The 19,695-nt window shown below is 48.7% G+C and overlaps 1 protein-coding gene across 1 annotated transcript; it reads left to right on the top strand.

Annotated features, from left to right (window-relative positions):
• Positions 1-4,023: 4,023 nt before the first annotated feature.
• LOC144168263 (neprilysin-2-like) lies at positions 4,024-9,801 on the top strand. Its single transcript, XM_077697281.1, has 2 exons — positions 4,024-4,185; positions 7,771-9,801. The coding sequence occupies exons 1-2, from the start codon at positions 4,024-4,026 to the stop codon at positions 9,799-9,801; spliced, it is 2,193 nt and encodes a 730-aa protein (XP_077553407.1).
• Positions 9,802-19,695: the final 9,894 nt, after the last annotated feature.

The raw sequence follows: 19,695 nt of genomic DNA, 5'->3' as shown, positions 1-19,695 counted from the left end.
GGGGAGCGATACAAGGGGGGTGGGCGGGTCTGTTCCACCAAATCCTAGTAGAGCTTCCTCGGCTTCACTGCGCACAAATACTCCCAGGAGAAGAGTTCCTGCAAGAGGGCCAGAGCCCCCGCCACTTCCCTGTAAAAGCCTGTTGCACGGGCGTCATGTGCGAGCTCTGCTGTTGTAACGAGCCAAGGGGCCAGGTGTAGGGCGCCTACAGTTTGGAGAACCACCTGGAGAAAGCCATCACTGCGATCTCGGAACTACACAAATCTCTGTACAACCAGTTTAAGTTCCATGTTAACGAGCCCAAGGCCCCCGGCTTCGGCCCTCCAGAAAATGTTAGTGCGGCGCATGGCTTCATACGTGGATCTCCAGACGAAAACAGCAAACAACCGGTTTTCTTGGCCATTGAGCCTGCACCAAGAGTCGAGACACGGGCCGCGTACAAGATGGCCGGATATACCACGACGTTGCAAACATGCGCCCTAGAAAAGAGGGCAATATGTCGCGCTATCCAGGGCTCCAAGTTCCTTCCAGCAGCTGCCAGTTTCGTCTGCCACCGGGGGGCGATGGCTGCGCCGGTATCGTATCTAGGTTTGCCCCAAGGTAGCGGGCGATGGCCCCCCTCCATCGAACTCCGTAGAGTTGGGGTTTGGTGAGCCATTCGCCTAGCCATGCTCCCTCTGACTTCGAAAGGTTGAGCTGAGCCCCGGAGAATCGACAAAATTCTCCGGCCAGTGCAACAACCTCCCCCGCCTGCTCTCTCGATGTGCGCACAACGAGAAACGGCGGCTAATCGGCTGGTTTTGATTTTGTTATATTGAGGGGGCCACGTCACTGTAGTGCAGATTTTAAAGCGACGGGGCCCCGTCACTGTAGTGCAGATTTTAAAGCGACGGGCCCCGTCACTGTAGTCAGTACCTTTCGACCAAGCCTTGTGCACATGCTGGCCGTCTGGTGGAGTCCCCGCTTTCCCCCTCCCTCCTGCACAGCGCGCACCGGCTTCTAAGCAAATCACCACAAGAGCGCTGGAGGGATTGTGTATATATATAGTTTTGGGAGCCGCGCGCAGCACGCTGAATGCCTGCTGACGGCTCTGAATTCAGAGTATTTATGCTGGCCTGTAAGCGACCCTCGTCAGTGCGTATTAGGGCACGCCGGAGAACGTGCCTAAACAGGTAACTTTGGCCTTTAACTTATCGTCGTGGGAGTGAAATGAGCTCTCCTGCTAGCGGCTCAACATCCACGCAATCCCAGCAAAACGGGGGGCCGCAATCGTATGCCTTCGTTCTGTAACAGCTATCATTCAATTCGGCGACCTGCAATCCGAGCCCGACGCCATTCATCTCTCATCCGCGGGTAGCCCGCAAGGCGCGGAATTATCTCCGTTCCTCTTTAACATTGCCCTACGACATGCATTCCAGTAAGCTAGCTACTATTCCTCTCTTACGCCGCAGCATATGGGGCTCCTGTGCTGGAATTTTGGTGACATGCAGCGCCCCTAGTGGCCGATGCATCTGGGTTATACAAAAGCAGACGACCCTCACAGCTCTCCGTGTGTTTTCAATTACAAGCGAGAAAGAAAGTTGGTTGCACTTAACTTAATCACATTGTGGTGCATTTAAATGACTGCATACTGAATAAAATGTCATGAAAGTAGTTGCAGAGGCTAAACAAAATAATATCCGCAACAACAAGCCGATTTATCGGCTTTCTTTTGAGCGAGCTGTCGCGATTTTATCAACATGGGACAGTATCCCCAAGTCGGATGGTGTAACCTAATTCCTGACAATCATTATCGTTCTTTCTTCTCGCGTACCGTTTACAAAGAAATAGTTCGCATGTATACCATGTTTTTCGCGCTCTTCACTTATTTATTGCCGCAACAGGTCGCTTGCCTTGTTAATCAATAGCAGCAACCCATTTTTAATTGTTTATTGAAGTACGTGTTCGTACAGTAGTATTAAATTTCCTTTGGTTCCGAAATTGTTAGCATCACTGTACCCTATTTTCCCTTCGTTTGAAACTAATTACTAAGCTTCTTCAGCAGTGAAATCACAATAAGACTAGGCCAATCGCCCAGATTGGGTACGCGCCCTTCTTGTTCCGGATCCAACCAACCAACCAACCTACCATAAACACAGAATGCTGTCATACTATAGCCTGAGGTAACTCTAAATGGTTGTTTCAGCGGGAGCATTATAATGCAATACCGACTCAACTGACACTGCTGGCCTGGCCCCCCCCTTCAAAACGAGTGGAAATGTTATTTTGTATTTTCGCAAACTAAATTATTCTTGTACGCCATTCGATTTACGAACAGCAGGGTACATGTATATTAGCGAGTAGGTGATGCAATAGCGTCAAATAAACAACTTAAGCGCAATTAACGAACGCAAATCAAGCACCAAATCACACGTCCGCTATTGCAGAGATGTTTAATTCTATACTTACATAACATAACACAGCCACATACATCGTGCGTGGCCCAAATATTTACATGCGACAGTCACTGACTGTGTTGGTTATATCTACTTCAGGGATCGGCAACCTACAACTCGCAGGCCGAACGTGGCTCGCGGGCTGTATTATGCGGCCCCCAGCACGTCGTCAGAACCCCCAACCCTCCCCCTGTCACTAACAATCTGAACGTCGTCACGCCAGTTTCGACCTCGAGTAGTGTTTGACGGGGAGACAAGGAATAAAAATTGATCGCTTCCAGCTGCATTGTTCCCCATATTCACACTTTGCCAGATTACTGTCAAATATTATTTGCGATCCGTCGAATTTTTTCTCTTTGCCTTCAAAGCCCCAGTCCCACTCCCACGTGATTTGCCATCCAGCCCTCCGCCGTGTCGACTTCATGCAACTCGGCCCTACACCTGAATACGTTGCCGACCCTTATTCTAATCTAGTAAGTGCAAACCGGGGGTATATGATCCAAAGCGTTATTAAATAAAGTGTGAGCAAACAAGGAAACAGGAGGGTCACTAAGTTCGCCCGACTACTTTGTTTTACGGCCACTACTTTTGGAATCACAAAACAGATTTCGCGCTTCTGACGCTCGCCGCATTTTGTCCCTGAGCCATGCAATGAAACAGCAAGCTAGCGCTGGACCATGTAGTCGTAACGGCGACGCAAACCAGCAGTGTTTAATGAAAGTACACGCACAGTTCGCATGCACGCCCACGCGCTAATCGCCAATTGCGTTACTTTTTTTTATCTTTGCCGTCAATACGCAGACCTACCACGTGTGAGTTGGTCCTGTAAAGAAAAACCCCTTCAAACTCTTAAAAAGCGCCCCATTTTATTACTAATTACGAACGAGGAGCAGTGGGAGGCGACGCTGCTCAGCACAGACCCAATGACCCAGGTCTCACTACCCCAGGTTGCCGAAGACGCCGCAGAGATCTACATGAATTTTGCCGTCGCCAGAAGGACACTGAAGTCGACCTGAAAACAATTCCACCCGTGGTAACAATAAAGTCTAATCTGATCTGATTTGATCGCCTTCTGTTGAAACATCCTTGTCACGAAAGTATTAGTTTAACCAAGAAGCTTTCACTTTAAATTTCACTTCATGCGACCATCGATCGATCAGCCTGCGAGTGGTAGAGCGCCGTCACCGTCCCAGCACTTTTGTTGACGCTCAGAACGTACTTAACGCTGCAAAGCTTTTTTTTCTAAAGTCAAGTGTATAGTCGGAAGGGTTCGGACGTGTCGGGGATGGATTGGAGACCATGTCGCAAACCAATCGGGAGTATCGAGCTCATTTTGCTTCTGTCAACACGGGATCCTATGGAACCCCCCCAGGTTTTTACTCCCCGGAAGTCCGGCCCTAAGTCGGTTTTGCAGCGCCATCTGTGGACTTCGGAACGGAACTAAACTCATGTTGAGGCGGCTCTCCGACAGGGATAAGTCGTATTTTTGTTCCCTTTTCTGCCAAATGGATAATTTAGCTTTATTATAATGCCATCTTGTCTCACGCCAATCTATGCGCCATTTCTTTTGGTTATTGCCAAACAAATAATGAGCACCTTTGGCCACGAAGAAAAGGACGACGAAGAAGCTCTCACGTTCCGACCCAACCGGCACGCTCTACACGCCTCCCGCTGCTACAACGGTATCTCGTCAGAGATGAAGTCTCCCCCTCTTCCCACGCACCGACACGAGTTCCACCCTACCCATGCGGTGAGTTTCACTAGCGACGCTAGCCGTCGGCGTCGGGCAAGAATTCATCGGACCGCGTTCGCTTGCACTGATGCTCCGCTGGCTCTGCGGTGCCATGGTGGCATGGCGCTGCTCAAGAAACAGCGAGTTGATATCGTCGGCCACAATTCGGGGCGTGAATATGCCACCCCCAGGCACTATTATAGAACTTAAAAATCACAGGGGCTCCTTGGTATGAGTTTACATTGCTTAGAACGCAATTGACAAAGCATGTTTTGACGCCTTGTCAAGTTCAAATGGAGATATGTAGCCGTACTCTGGAAAGAGTCAAGCGTATTATGATTTACCGATTCCGCTTCCCCGCATTCATTACCTTCATTTCTAATCCATGCCCACTTCTTACTCCAAGCTAAACAACCAGTTACCCGACCCATATACGTTCCCATTTCATGAGGTGGAGACATATCTACCAGGATATTCAGCCGTCCTCTAGCAGCATGGCTATAGCTACAATCCGCAAGTGTGCTACCTCTTTGTCTAATATACCTTTAGGCGGGTTTCGGGTTTCGTTATTCCGCATTGTCATCGAAAGGGTGAAAAACACTGGAGGAAAATACGCGTCTGCGCACGCGCGAGGTGGTTTGGATGGCCGAAGTCCCAACCTGCTAGATATTTTGCCGCGCCGCTTCTGTAGCCGAATAGCTCGGACGCCCTTGTCTCTAAAGCTTCTGGCGGTCAATCCCCGCGCTGTTGTCTTTGAACTGGCTGCTGCACCACGCTTTAGTTTCCATGCATTGTTGCTTCACTGCTGTGCGAGACACTGATGTAACTGGCGATTACGTCATGCCAGGTGACGCGGAGAATCGCGCCTAAACTTGAATTATCAGCTTCGCTTCAGTATATGATCATTGTTGTCGGTGCATATCCCAATGGCAGATGTTTATGCATTGCTTCTTCCTGGCCAAGTGCGAATCGTGATACAATTGGGCGTTGTGGGGGCCAAACGAGCGCGTGCGAACGTTCGGGGCCGTCACGCAGTGTCGCTGTGCTGTCATGTTGGTTTTTACAAGCTTTGGAGGCAAGGTTTCTTCTGTTATCGCGCGAACAAACATGTACAATATACAGCCTAAAACAGCGTAATCGTGATTAGGTTAACCTAATTGCTATTACTGAAATAAAATTCACTTACAAAACATGGAGAAATTCAATCTCCTAATGGCAAAGGCAGTGCGCCCTCACCGTTGGAAGTCGTGGCAGGGTTAAATGCCGCTGTCTCTGGTTAAGTTTAGGAGAAGGCGCAGAAAGGGCCTTCCGAAGACTTTTCTGGTTAAAGAAAAGAAGGATGATGTCGCCTTCGAGGACACAAGGCAGGATTAAATTACGGCCTTTTCCAACCACGAGATCATTTATATTTCCTCCTTCTGCTTTCCAATCACACTGTTAGCCTGAACTTTCAGCGATTCGAACTCAGACAGCTTCAATGAAATTTGACTCCGCAGAAAAATTAATGTCCAAATCAGTACATCATTACCCATAGCTCCATTCAGCTCTTCCATATCACACAAGCATCATTTTATTCAGAATACGTTTCGCCTGTGCCCATATACCCCTCAAGTAAAGGACAGGGTAGCCAGAGCGCTACTGCCGTTCCTACTGTCTGTAGACTGTCGCCGGAAAAGTGCTACTCACATGATAATCCACATTCTAATTTCTAAAAGTAACGCGTGCACTCTATATCGCTTGAAAAACAGCGCGGGAAATTTGGTTAAAGTGAGAGACAACCACAAACGCTGACGAACAGCTCGGGAAATATTATTGGGGTTGACAACATATAGAAGACGCCAACGTGATCTTCTGACGGTGCGGGGTCAAAAGCTCTAGATAGTGGAAAGAGCTAATAAACTGCAACCTCCAGAAACCGCGCAGTTGATATCGAGAAAACACCAATTCTTTTCCTTTGTAACTGCCAGGATACGCTATCTCCCGCTAAAAGAGTAGCGTGTCTCAGCGTAAAGGAAATAGAACACAGGAGACAAAGTAGAGTAGATAAAGAAGATAAAATACCGTAAAAGAGATCTTGGCAGCCTAAAAGAAAAAGAAAGAATGTTGGTGTTTTGTAGATATTAACATCGTTCGCCGTAGGTCGTTGCCGTTTGTTTTTCTTTTGGCTCTCAGGTTTCCGGAGCTTCTCTTGTATTCGCACCATCGTAAGATTACGTTTCTTCGTCCTTCCATATGTTCTCAACTGCAATAAAATTTCCTTCGCTGTTGCTCACTCCTTGTTGCTCACTCCTAAAAAAAGGTTGGGGCATTCACTAATGAAACACTAACAAGTTATTTGTCCCAGTTTACACTAGGTACTTAGTAACTGGTGGTAGTAAATTAGCACTAGCCAGGGTTACTAAATAAAGCAGGCAGTAAGCACCACTACCTCCACTAGTACTAGCGATAACATTTTTCTGAGCTACATGCGTTTACTGATTAACCATGCATAACCTAGTGATAAGCACAACCTTAAACTCGTGCGTGCTACTTCGTACACTCAGTTAATTTCCTAACCATGCAATTGTTAGTGGCAGAGCCTACGTACAAAACCCCGGGGTAGTAAGGTTCGTAAGGAGTTAGTAAATGCGGCGGTTACTACATTTTTGAGACCTTTTCATTAAGAGCGCTGTCTCCTACTTCGTCCAAGTATTTCGTGCTGTTTTTGAAGCGTATTGTAGCCCACCAGCCCAAAGACAAACTTCAGAATGCTTACTCTGTACCACGGGGTCCAATCAGGAAGGGGATCACGTCGCGAACGCGCGAGAAACACCGTCCATTGCATCTAAGAATAAATATACCCGTTCGGTACATTGACCGAGGTAGTTTACACTGACTCGCTCTGGAGGGCCAATTGAATTGCATGCATCAAGGAAGAGGCCATCATGGCATGGTCGCGTGCCGTGGTTCTTCCTCTGTCGCTGCCCTATTGGCAGCACATCAATCGACGTAGCGTTCACTTGCTGCAGCCACTACCGTGGTATAGGAGTGACGGACGACGACGCTCCTTTGGGGTATCCACGAACTGCGGATGGCCCTAGTGGAACTGCCCGCGTTCACCACAACTGGCGTTACACACGAGTTGAGACGGCCTCGTTTCCTCCGTAGAAACCGTGCAAATGAGCAGGCTCGACGGGACTTTTATAACGACGATCCACGGTTTCAATTCCAGTCAGCCTGAGCAGTGCAGCATACTGACGCATGCACAGGGACCCCAAAGAGAGTGCACACGCTAACCACTTTGCAAAAGTCACGCTGAAATATTCCCACTGGTGCAGTTGACACACAAAAGGCCTAACAATGATACTAGCTGTGGGAGAGCGATGCGCAGCCGTGTATAGCCACGACAGGTTGCGTTTGTCGACCCGCGCAATCCCCGCATGCTTGGCCATGCTCCGATTACCGGTCGAGTGTGCATTTACACCACCCCATGGCGTTTCCGCGCTGTGATGAACAGCTCACTGAATGTGCAAGCATGGCATAGTGGAGTCTGACAAAGAACTCTTTACTAGCTCTATCGCTGAGCGATTTTGATTGCTGTCATTTCCGTCTGCCCCTTTTTAGAGGTCTCTTCGGGCATCACTCGAGGAACCACTGGCGGCCCCATGTCCGCTGAGCCACGCCTCCCGGGTCGCCCTCGTAAGCGGAATCATTCTCGTCGCTGTGGTGGTGGTCGTGTTTTATTTTTCGACAAGATCAAGCGGCGACGCCCCACAGTTGTTCCACTTCACTGACGAATCGCGCGGCCTTTCCGACGCGTGCCTCAAATACGGCAAGCTACTCGCGGCCACCCTCGACCGGAAGGTTGATCCGTGCGACGACTTCACGGCGTTCGTCACTTCCAGATGGGCGTCTCCCAAAGAACAAAGGCTCGAGGAGGGGTGGAAACTTCAGTGGAACCTCAAGTACGCCTTTATCAACACTCTGATGAATGAGCTCAGATCAGCGGGCTCGTCCTCTGCGTATCCTTTGATGCGCGTGGCCGAAGCTTTTTTCACCAGCTGCAAGGGAGACACAACCAGGAACCCTGTGGAGACGCACAAGTTCTTCAAGGAGCTCCTGCGCAACATCAATATTCCCTGGCCTGAACGGCCCCCGAGTGGAGTCGACCCTCTCGACGCTTTCTTGAACTTGTGCATAAGATTTCAAGTCGCTCTCTGGTTCGACATCAAAATGGCCCCCGGAAAGAGTGTCAAAGGTCGCAAGGCTGTTTACATCACACCCAGTGCACAACACAAATATTTGAACGCTAAATACAAAAAAATGATGAGAAAAGATGATTTTACAGTAACAAAATACATCGACAACCTCCTAAAGTACTTTCCGTACCAGGGTGACGCAAACAAATCAAAAGACATAGTGGACTTCTACAAAGTTTTCAACATCACTAAGGACTTTGCCTTGAGGTTGGACTCCGTGACCGAAGAAAAAGCCTCCGTCCTGGTGCGGCTAGGCGAAATCGGTCGCGATATGAATGTTGCTACGGATCGCATAATAGCCCCCCTGAATAAGTACTTCCATCCGGTAGACCGCTTTGGTGTCGATGACTTCGCAGTTATGAAAGGCAAAGGGATAATCAATGCAGTGCGGGACTTGCTGAAAGACCACGACCCGACCGATGTCCTGAGCCATCTGGGCTGGTGGATGATTGAGGTGTACTCACCAATAGTATACCGGGACCTCTTTGAGCTGAAGTACGGCGACAGAAACTACGGGCACAAAGTGGGATCTCTCTTCTGCACGACACAAGTGGAGAGCGGGTTCAAGATCATGCTGCTCGCGAATCATGTGCGCCTGAACTTCCCGCCGGAGATAAAGGCGGATGTCGACCGGCTTCTCGACGCCGTTCGGGAAGCGGCGATTGCGCTGTACGAGGAGTCATACCTTCCGCCTAGTAACAAAGCGCACATTACACAAAAGATTCGTGCAGTGAGAGTCAACCTATGGCCAGATGAACAGTACCAGTCGGAAAAACGAATCCGACAAATTTACGCCCACGTCAACACTAATCAGGATTCGACTCTGGGGTACTGGTACACAACTCGCCTCGCCAGCGCCTTACTCATCGGTACCGACGCGTACTTTGAGGAAAAGAGGCTGCCGCGTTCCTTTGCCGACGCCGCGTTCTCGTATGACGATGTCCTCAACAGCGTCACGATGTCCATGCTAGCCGCGCACGAACCCTTATTTTACCCTGACCACATTCTCCTCGCCGCAAGCTATGGTGGCATCGGAACGCAGTTCGCGAAGCAACTGCTCCTGGGTGTGGACACGGAGACTGTACTCAATGACACGCACTTCGATTCTTATGGTGCAGGCAGAAGGTACGAAAATGCACCGAGTCCGCAAATTGCCAGCAAACCGGGTGTCAACATAACCCACTGGTTGGCGGCCCTTCGTGCTTTCCAAGCCCAAAACATCACCTCGTTGAACGTGAGAGGCTTCAGCAATCACCGGCTATTCTTCATCAGCTTTTGCCACACGCAGACCAGGCTGTCGACAGACTTCGACTGCAACCAAGAACTGCAAGGGGCGGCGGCTTTCGTCGATGCTTTTAGCTGCAAGAAGGGCTCGCGCATGAATCCGCAACCCTGAGCGTATAAAGCACGAGCACATTGTACGCGCTCATCCGTACGGTTGCTTCCTTTGTTGGCCCAAATAATCTCATGACAAAAGGTAATTTAATATATAAAGGCAGCGGCAACAAAGCCGGTGTTGATTCATACAGAGCACTCACAGTCAAGTCCGTGGTGTATAGATTCCTATTGCAGGCGATAAAATCAGAAATACAAGCATGTATGAAAGAAAATGAAATCCTTGAGGAACTGCAGAATGGATTTTGACAAGACAGGTGCTTGGATCATAATTTATTCATGAAAGCACAGTGCACTCAAATTTCGAAAGCTCCGGATAGATAACTATGGATTACATTTTTGGACATCAAATGGGAATATGACACTGTAAACAGAGAACTGCTGTGGAGATTGCTGAAACTTCGGAGATTAGATGAGGATTTAATACAGTTCGTTTATAAAGATAATAGAGTGACCTGACATGGGAAAGGCAGAAACGCCCACAGCAGTTCAACATGCATCGTTGACTGAAACAGGGAAGCCATTTGAACCCAGCATACTATTTATGGTTTACATGGCGGGATTAAAATAAGCGAAGAAAATCAAGGTTCAACCTAACACATATGTTGCAAGGCGGAGTGGTACAACAGCGTATTCCGGGAACGCTACACGCAGACGGCATTGTTCTCTTAGCTGATAACCAGAACGATATGCAATGGCACTTAAATATTAGCGGTTAGGAAGCCAGCGACCTCGGTTTACATTTTAGCGCACAAAAATCGGGAATAATGGTTTTCAATGACACTACCACTGACGCAGTGTCTATCCAGCATGGCGAATTACCCAGAGTGAAGGAATATAAATATTTGGGAGTGTGGATAAACGCAGGGGACAACTACTTAAGAACTCACGAGGAGCAACTTACGAGTAAAGGAAGGCGTAACGCATCCGTAATGAAGCATAGAGCTGTGTGGGGGTATAAAAAACACCCGCATTTCCCCGAAGGGGAGCATGGGGAAGTGCGAATGCACGGGTGATGCTATGAGGGGGAGTTATGTTGAACTGTGTTGGCATTCGCCCGTTAGTTGCATTTAACACCCCCGCGTGATCAAGTGGGGATTCACACACCCCGTTAGTCGTTCTCTGGAAATCTTGGTGAATTAAAGGGTATGTTCGAGGAGATCACACACACACGCAAGTAAAGTGAAACGACAGTATTCTTTATTCAGCACTTGTTGGTGTTGTCGTTGTAGTTGACGGTCATTATGACCGCCTTGTGGTCACTGAAATGTACGATCAAGAGTTGTTGCAAGACCGCGCGTATGAGACAGTTCCTCGCAAAGTCCAGGTCGATGTAGCTGCCGTTGATGGTGGTGGGAGCCTCTAGCGGTAGGCACGTCATGGAGTGGTTGGCGAGCATGTATTCCATCAACCACTCGCCGCCCTTTCGCACGTCCACGTTAAAGTCCCAACAACCACGACCGGGTCCAAGAGCTTTACGCGCCTGGCCACACTCTCCATCGCCGCGTCCACGTATTCGACGACGTCGTCGCGCGAGATGTTTGGCGCGAGGTAGAGGGTGACGACCACGATTCCGTCGCCCGAGTACGCGTCGGTGTAGACGGCACTGTACGGCGACTCGACCCTGACCGGCGAGGTGGACACGGCGTGCGACACGAGGTTCGCGTAGACGTGACCGACGAGGTAGACGCCGCAGTACTCGCCCCGATTTCCGCTCCTGGCGAAGCAGCACTCGTCGATGGGGAAGTGGGAATGCACGAGTGATCTGAAAAAATTCTTCTTGGCCAATCGCCCTAAGTGGGTATGTGCTAAAGAAATAAGGAACTCTTCTTGGCCAATCGCCCTAAGTGGGTATGTGGTGCGGACGGACGGACGGCGGTGGACGCGTGATTCAGGGTCGCTTAAGAAGTGCATTCGCACTTAAAAAAATATGAAGTAGTAAGAGGAATGTGGAAAGGAGTAGTGGTTTCGAGTCCCACATTTGCGAATGCAGCACTGTGCTTAAAATCACACGCTCTAGTATGTCTTGAAGTGAGCCAGAGAACGGTAGGCCGTTTGGCCTTAGGAACGCACGGTAAAACAACTAACGAAGCAGCGCAGGGAGATATGGGCTGGGCGTCGTTTGAAGTTCGAGAAGCTCAGTGTGAAATATGTTTGGAGAGGAGGTTGAGAGCAATGGATCAAAGTAGGGGGACAACTAAAGCTTTTAGGTGCGTATACTTGAAAAGCGTGGACACGCAGTGGCTAAGGAAGATTAGAAGGCTAACGATGAAACACGGAAAGAACAGTGGAGAATACAAGACAGCCAAGCTAACCAAAAAAGGGGAAATGCAGATGGAAACAAATAAATAGAGATAAAAAATGGAAGCTAACACGTCGTTAGAGATGTCCCGGGCTGAGAAATTGTACGCCAGCAAGGAAAATTTCTACGATAAATTCAAGGGCAGTGCTTTGCTTATTGAGGTACAGCATGTTAGTTGCAAACTTTGAGCTTTGTGGGGAACTATACCCAAAATGAGGGGGTATAAACAGGAACTATGTGGGGCATAGTGTTGGAATGCGAGTCTTCCATGGTCTACTGGGCCGGCGGCGGCGACGGTTTTGCGGTATGGTGGCTAGCGGCCGGAGGGGCTAGGAGGAAAAAAATCCTTAAATCACGTGAGCAAAACGTGATGTCATTTGGAGTGCCTAAGGACAACGACGAAATAGGTGGAGTGTTTCTCTGTGTCCCCACGTGAACGCTTTGCGCGCTTAGTATTTGTGTTGATTGCCACGTAAGTATGACCAAAGGAAGCTGCAGCTGCGCAAATAGATCTTATGCAAAAACTGGCGCCATCTCCCGGGAACCGCGTGCGCTTCCGCCATGTTGGGGGATTCATGGATCTCCGGATACCACAGTATACACGATAGCCCGGGGTTAGCGACGCGCACGTCGGCATTTATTGTTGTCCAAGATGCTTAAGTACTGCCGTGTAACTTGCTGTGCACAAAGATGATACGAGGACGACCACGGAAAAAGCGTACACATCTTTTTTTTCCAACACTTCCAACTCGTGTCCAGTTCAGCACACTACACAAACACTTTCATGAAACACAAACAAACGGCGGAAAAGAAGCCTATACAAGATAACAATAGGTCAACATCTTATAACTCAGAGTTTTCACTGTATGAGCTGAGGGCTGCTTTGAGCACGTGTAAACCCTCAGCTCCAGGCCCAGACAACATCACATACACAATGATACAACACCTGCACGCAGACACTCTTCTAACACTCTTACACCTATATAACAAGATATCGCTTTCGGGGCACATTCCAAACTCTTGGAAGGAGGCTATAGTTGTAGCTTTCCTGAAAGAGGGAAAGGACCCGTCGTCCCCTTCAAGCTACCCTCCTATAGCCCTGACGAGCTGCCTGTGCAAGCTCTTCCAGAAGATGGTAAATCGCAGGCTCGTGTACTTCCTCGAGTACAACGGTCTTGTCGAGAGCTGCCAGGCAGGCTTTAGGGTGAGGCGATAGACGAACGATCAACTGGTAGCTCTTGACTCGTACATCAAGGATGCCTTCGCCCATAAGTATTATTGTTTAACTGTGTTTTTCTACCTTGAGAAGGCATACGACACCGCTTGGCGTTATGGGATCCTTAGTGACCTCAAGTCATTCGGTGTTTCGGGTAACATGGTGAACAATCTTGTTAGATACTTGTCAGACTGAACGTTTCGAGTAAGAGTTGGTTGTGCACTCTCAAAGGTTCACGTGCAAGAAAATGGCGTGCCAAAGGGTGGCATGTTGAGCTGCACTCTCTTCATAGTAAAAATAAACTCTCTTGGTAAGGCACTGACACCTACAATCTCTTATTCCATGTATATAGATGACGTGCAGATATCCTATAAATCATGCAATATGTCAATCTGACGTCAAGTCCAGCTTGGTGTAAAGAAACTTGCCGGCTGGGCAGACAAGAATGGTTTTAAATTGAACCCTGTAAAAAGCTCCTGCGTTGTGTTCTTCAGGGGGCCAATTCTCCAAAACGGCGGGCCGTCGCTTTGAAACGACGGGGTAGCGCCATTGAAATGTATGTGTTCTGTGGTTGGGGCCGCCGCTTTGAGGTGGGCAGCATGAAGTAGGAGCTGCAAGAAAAGCACTGTGGCAAGGACGCGAAGCGACACCCACTGCCCTCCGTCATTTCACTTGTCGCTTCGCGTCCTTGCCACAGTGCTTTTCTTGCAGCTCCTACTTCATGCTGCCCACCTCAAAGCGGCGGCCCCAACCACAGAACACATACATTTCAATGGCGCTACCCCGTCATTTCAAAGCGACGGCCGTTTTTTAGAGAATTCGGCCCCAGGAAGCGCGGTTTTCATATGGACCCAGACATTACTCTTAATGGCGTGTCGCTTCCTGTGAACAAGGAGCACAAGTTCTTAAGTGTTGTGTTTGACCAGAAACTCACATTCATTCCACACATCAAGGAACTTAATCAAAAATGTCTGAAAACAATGAATATACTGAAGGTTCTCTCCCATCAATCGTATGGTTCCGACAAAGAACTCCTACTACGGCTCTATACTGCTTTGGTTGGTTTGAAGTTTAGTTTAGTTTGAAGTTTATTAGGAAGATTGCATATAATACAGTACATACATTGGTAAAGAATACAGAAAGAGGTCCCATAGTTTATCACTGTGGGGGGACCTCTTGTTAAAAAATACATAAAAGTTCCCTCGCACTTCCCCGAGGGGGAGAGTGTGTAAGTGCGAATGCCTGGTTGTTGATTGCGCGATTACGGTGGATATCGTGATCTTGGAGTGGAGAGGAGGCGCCCAACACCCGCATTCACTGAGCGGAGAGAGGAGGAGGAAAGTAGCGCCCGCCGTTACGGCGAGGGCTACACGAGCGCCCTCACGCGTCGGAATGCGGAGCGCCCGCTAAGCGAGCGAGAGCTCTCCCGCCCGAAGTGGAGAGGAGGCGCCCAACACCTGCAGTCTCTGAGCGGAGAGAGGAGGAGGAGAGTAGCGCGCGCCCATCTCCCCCCGTTGCTAGGGAAGACGAGGAGGAAGACGAGGAGCGCGCGCACCCGCAGCTGTTGCTATGCGGACGACGGCGGCGGACGATTCAGGCTCGCCTAAGAAGTGCATTCGCACTTAAAAACGGTAAAACAAGAGCAGTCAGAAGAGATAAGCATAAATATAATGTAGATTTATACACAAACCAAATGGACACGGTATAACGGTATAAAGAACAATTGCGATGATCGTTCATTACTGATTAGGCCAAAATTTCAGAGCGGAGGTAAAAAAAAATGACGCTTCACTGGACATCAGCAGTGTCGAAATATAGAACAAAACAGCTTAACTGTGGCAAAACAGCCTAGGCTGATTTGTTCAGCCTTCATAAAGAAAACAGAGCATGAAAACAGAATTATTGTAAAATAATATTACACAATAAACGCATTACAGGGATCAATCAGGCAACATGCTTTCACTGGGGTGGATTAAAAAAAATTGCAACACAGAAATCAACGTCAGTGAACTGGAGACATACATTTTCCCGGATTATATACGCTTTCCTTGGATTTATAGGGTGAGAGTGAATGAAGGACTATTTAGAAAGAAACATTTAAGTGATTTCTTAAAGGATGATAATAGCTTTCGACTTTTTAAGGCTACCGGCAGGTTGTTCCACAATTTTATCATGTTGAATTCAACCGACTGTTTTCCGTAGTTCGCGCGGACTGGAGGAAGCAAGAAATTATTTCGCATTGCAAAACGCGTGTTGTTGTTGTTGGTAAGACTTGTTCGTCCTATTACATAAAAAGGTGAGAGTGGCTGAGTAAGTTATAAGTGTTAATTCCTAAGTTGTACAAAACGAGCTCACTGATTGGGAGAAGGTTGAGTGATCGCAAAAGAGGGCCTACATGGGTGTATCTAGGGCTAAATGTGATTATTCGGGCTGCTTGTTTAAACTATGGCAGTGCAGTATATGGGTCAGCGACTAAAACAGCGTTGCGAATGCTTGACCCAGTGTTACACTTGGGGCTTCGTCTCGCCTCGGGTGCTTTTCGCACTAGCCCTGTCGAGAGTCTGTATGTCGAGTGTGATAAGTGGAGCCTTGAGAACCAACGAACGTACATGGACCTGCTATATGCTTTTAAAATTTCATCACTGAATAATCATCCTTTTTATCCTGTCTTTAACGATACATCAACATCTCTGCTCTTTGTAAATCGCCCATCCGTTTTTCTGGCCTTTTCACTTAGAGTGAGAGAGCGAGTCTCGGATCTCAGTGCTTCGTTCTTAGATGTGTACAGGTCATCCTTTTCAAACTGTTTACCGCCTTGGCAAGTTCTCCCTGTGTCGTGCGACCCTTCTTTTAAGGGACTTGACAAAAATCGGGTACCACGAACTACAATACTGCAGCACTTCCTGTCTTTGCAGTTTAAATACACATGTGCAGAATTTTATAGTGACGCTTCTAAAGCCTCCAGTATGGTGTCGTGCGCTGCTCATGGTCCTAATTTCAATGCAGCCAGAACCATGAGCGTGCACACAACAATTTTTTCAGCAGAAGCGTATAAAATTTTACTGCTTGTACGACACATTCTTGAAAGTCGAATTCCCAATTCCATCATTTATACAGATTCTTTGACTGGTGTTCGCCCACTGTCATCGCACAAGCCCCCCAAAAACCACATAGTTAATCTTGCAATTCAGCACTATCATGTCCGTGTATGCACAAAAGCATGAGCTGCTCCTCTGCTGGGTCCCAGGACACGCAGGGATCGCTGGGAACGAGTTGGCAGACGAGAGGGCTGCTGCTGCTGCACTCAGGAACACTGTAGACATAACAACCGTACCCTACACAGACCTCAAGCCACACATAAGACAACACCTGCGGAGAACATGGCAAACACACTGGGACGAACAGACAGACAACAAACTACACGTCATAAAGCCACACTTGGGACGGTACACAGCTGACTCACGCAACAGACACACGGAAGTCGCCTTGGGTAGGCTGCGGATAGGGCACACCCATGCAACGCACTCGTATCTGCTGACGGGATCTTCTAGACCCCAGTGCAGCAGGTGCATAGAGGCTCTATTCGTAGTGCACATACTAATCATATGCAAGGAACTTCACACAACACGACACAAACCTTTCAGAGAACTCTACAGACAACATATTCTCCAACATCCATCGTTTTTTCTAGGTGACGATGCCATTGTTTCCGTGAAACGTGTGTGAGTATTTGTCAGAAGTCAAGTTTTTAAACCTGATTTCCTATCACGCATCATGAAATCTGGTCCTATACACCAGCCATGCTCATTGTCATTTTGTTCTTTTGTTTTGTTTTTGCTGACTGTACTTATTGTTTAACGTTTCACCCCTCATATATGACTATTGTTTTGGCGCTCTTTGCCCCAGTTGGCCTTGCGCCATAAACAACCAACCATCATCATCATACTGGGGTGTGTACTGCGCTAGAATTGAGCCTTGTCGACCAGGCTCCTTGCGGGGTCCTCTGGCAGGAAGCGGGTATATAGCTACGCCCTTAGGTTTTGCATATAGAATCTGATTTTTTTTAACAAAAGGCAGAAAATCACAGCTGAGGTAAAATAACACGTATTGCAGTACAAAAATGGCAGTTTCGATGTTAACGTTTGACGCCATAAACAATCGTCGCCCTATCGACATTGTATACTGCTGTGTAGCACAGAATTACACGTCTAGGCAAAGCTGCTTGTCATAAGTAGATACTTGCAGTTTCCCTAAAGGGTGCACACAAGCCGTTCTGCGTGTAGTTCGCATGTTACTGTTACTGAACATTTAAAATTTGCGCCTAATGTGTCAGTAATAAATGCCTGGGAATGCATGCAGTGGTGATCACTGTTCTTTTTTTCCTACCGGGGTTGTCGGAAACTTAATTTCGTTCCACGTATGAGAAGTGCGCGCGTTTCACTTTCTTAGATAATAGACGCTATGTTTCTTGCTGTATGAATTCCAGTTCTTGAGATCTACCCGCCTCGGTGGCTCAGTGGCTCAGGCATTGTGCGGCTCAGCACGAGGACGCAAGTTCGATTCACGGTGGTGGTGGCTGCTTTTCTTATGGATCCGAAAGCAAAAATGCCCGTGTCCCCCCAAGGGGCACCTTGAGTAATCTTGGTGACGGTGTTGGCGACACCGCGGACCCCGAGCCCCCAAACATAAGCTGGATCCAACCGTGGCGATGTGTTGTATGGTGAAGGGTAGAAACCTCAAACGGTGGCCGTCGGAGCCCAGGTCGAGCTACGGCGGATGGGTCTTTTTACCAGGCAGGGAGCTCCGCGACCTCCTCAGCTATCAGGGTAAGGCTGCGGAAGAAAGTACCCTCGTCCTCTGCTGCTATACATGCTGTATGGTATTTTCAACCCCCCCTCCAAGCGTGATCGGTCCCTGAAAAGGGGCCGCACGGAAGTATCTTTTGTTCCGTTGCAATGAATTTCACTCCCAAAGCCCGATAATTTCTCGCGCTTTCTGATCATGGAATCTCTTGATAAGATAAAGCCAATCACTTCGCAGTCCGTGTTTCTAATCTACAAGTATCTTGAAAGCCTGGTCGGAAATTCGTACAAGGCTAATAAACTGAAAACGGGAGAACTCCTGATTGAGGTAGACAACAAACAGCAGTCCGCAAACCTCCTTACACAAACGCGCATGGTCAATGTTGACATCAAGATCACACCTCATCGCAGCCTTAATAGCTGCCAAGGCGTGATCTCTGATCCGGATTTTATAAGTGAAACCGAAGCCAATCTGCTCGAGGGCCTCCGTGATCAGGGCGTGACGGCCGTGAGGCGAATAACCATACGCCGAAACGATCAAATCATACCTACCAAACACATCATCTTGACGTTTGACCGCTCAACACTCCTTGAGTCGGTCAACGCAGGCTTCGTGAGATGTCCGGTCCGACCCTACGTACCGAACCCATGCCGCTGCTACAAGTGTCAGCGGTTTGGGCACGGCACAGCCTCTTGGCGTGGTAAACTGACGTGCGCAAAATGTGCAGCGCAAGATCATCCAACTGATAATTGTGAATCCGAGAACTTCACCTGTCCGAACTGCCAGGGACCGCACGCTGCCTATTCCAGAAGCTGAAAAGTTTAAACAAGCGAAACATATTATTTCCTTGAAAGTAAACGAGAACATAACCTTCCCAGAGGCGCAAAAGAGGTTCGCCTCTTTCCCCCTGGGGAGGTACGCCAAAGCAGCTAACCGGGGGGCGGAGCGGCGTCAGGTTTCGGCGGGGACCCAGTAACGTGAGTCGGACCTGGTCCCGTCCTCACCCCTCATCAGGTTGCCTCTGGCGACCGCTCCCGCATCCGCACCGCTCGCTGAGCCAACAGCGGCTGTGGTGGCAACGACATCTGGTGGGAGGGATGCTGCATCCTCCACTTCCGCTCCACCATCCCAAACCACATGCGAGGGCACGGAGGAGATGGAAACGGGGGAACCAGCGGCAGCTCCCACCCCCTCCGCACCACCTGCGTCATCCGAGGCGTTCCTGAAACCCTCGGTGGTTGCGGGCAAGGAAAAGCACGCCCCAAAGGGTACAAGGAGCCTGATCCCTCAGGCGTTCCGTGGACATAGGAGGATGAAATGGTCGTCGGACCGTTCCTGTCTGCGGTGCACCGCAAGGCACGCGTCCCGACGCCAAAGCCTCCCGACAAGCCAAAAAAAAAATCACGCCATATCCACGGAATGAATGATGATAAGTGGGGCGAATCTCGAGAGGGGGAGATCACCGGTAACCGTAACTCTCCCGTGAAAGTTCACCCATTACATCATTAAGAAAGACGTAAGACTGTGTGCATACATTGTACAAATCAACTATTATTTTGTTCTTTTATTTTGTT

The sequence above is a fragment of the Haemaphysalis longicornis genome, unplaced genomic scaffold (genome assembly GCF_048455015.1).
Source record: "Haemaphysalis longicornis isolate Haplotype H1 unplaced genomic scaffold, Haemaphysalis longicornis Haplotype H1 scaffold_2, whole genome shotgun sequence".
Lineage (NCBI taxonomy): Eukaryota > Metazoa > Arthropoda > Arachnida > Ixodida > Ixodidae > Haemaphysalis > Haemaphysalis longicornis.
Note: the sequence above shows the minus strand (reverse complement) of the source record. Positions and strands in the feature narration are given on the sequence as shown.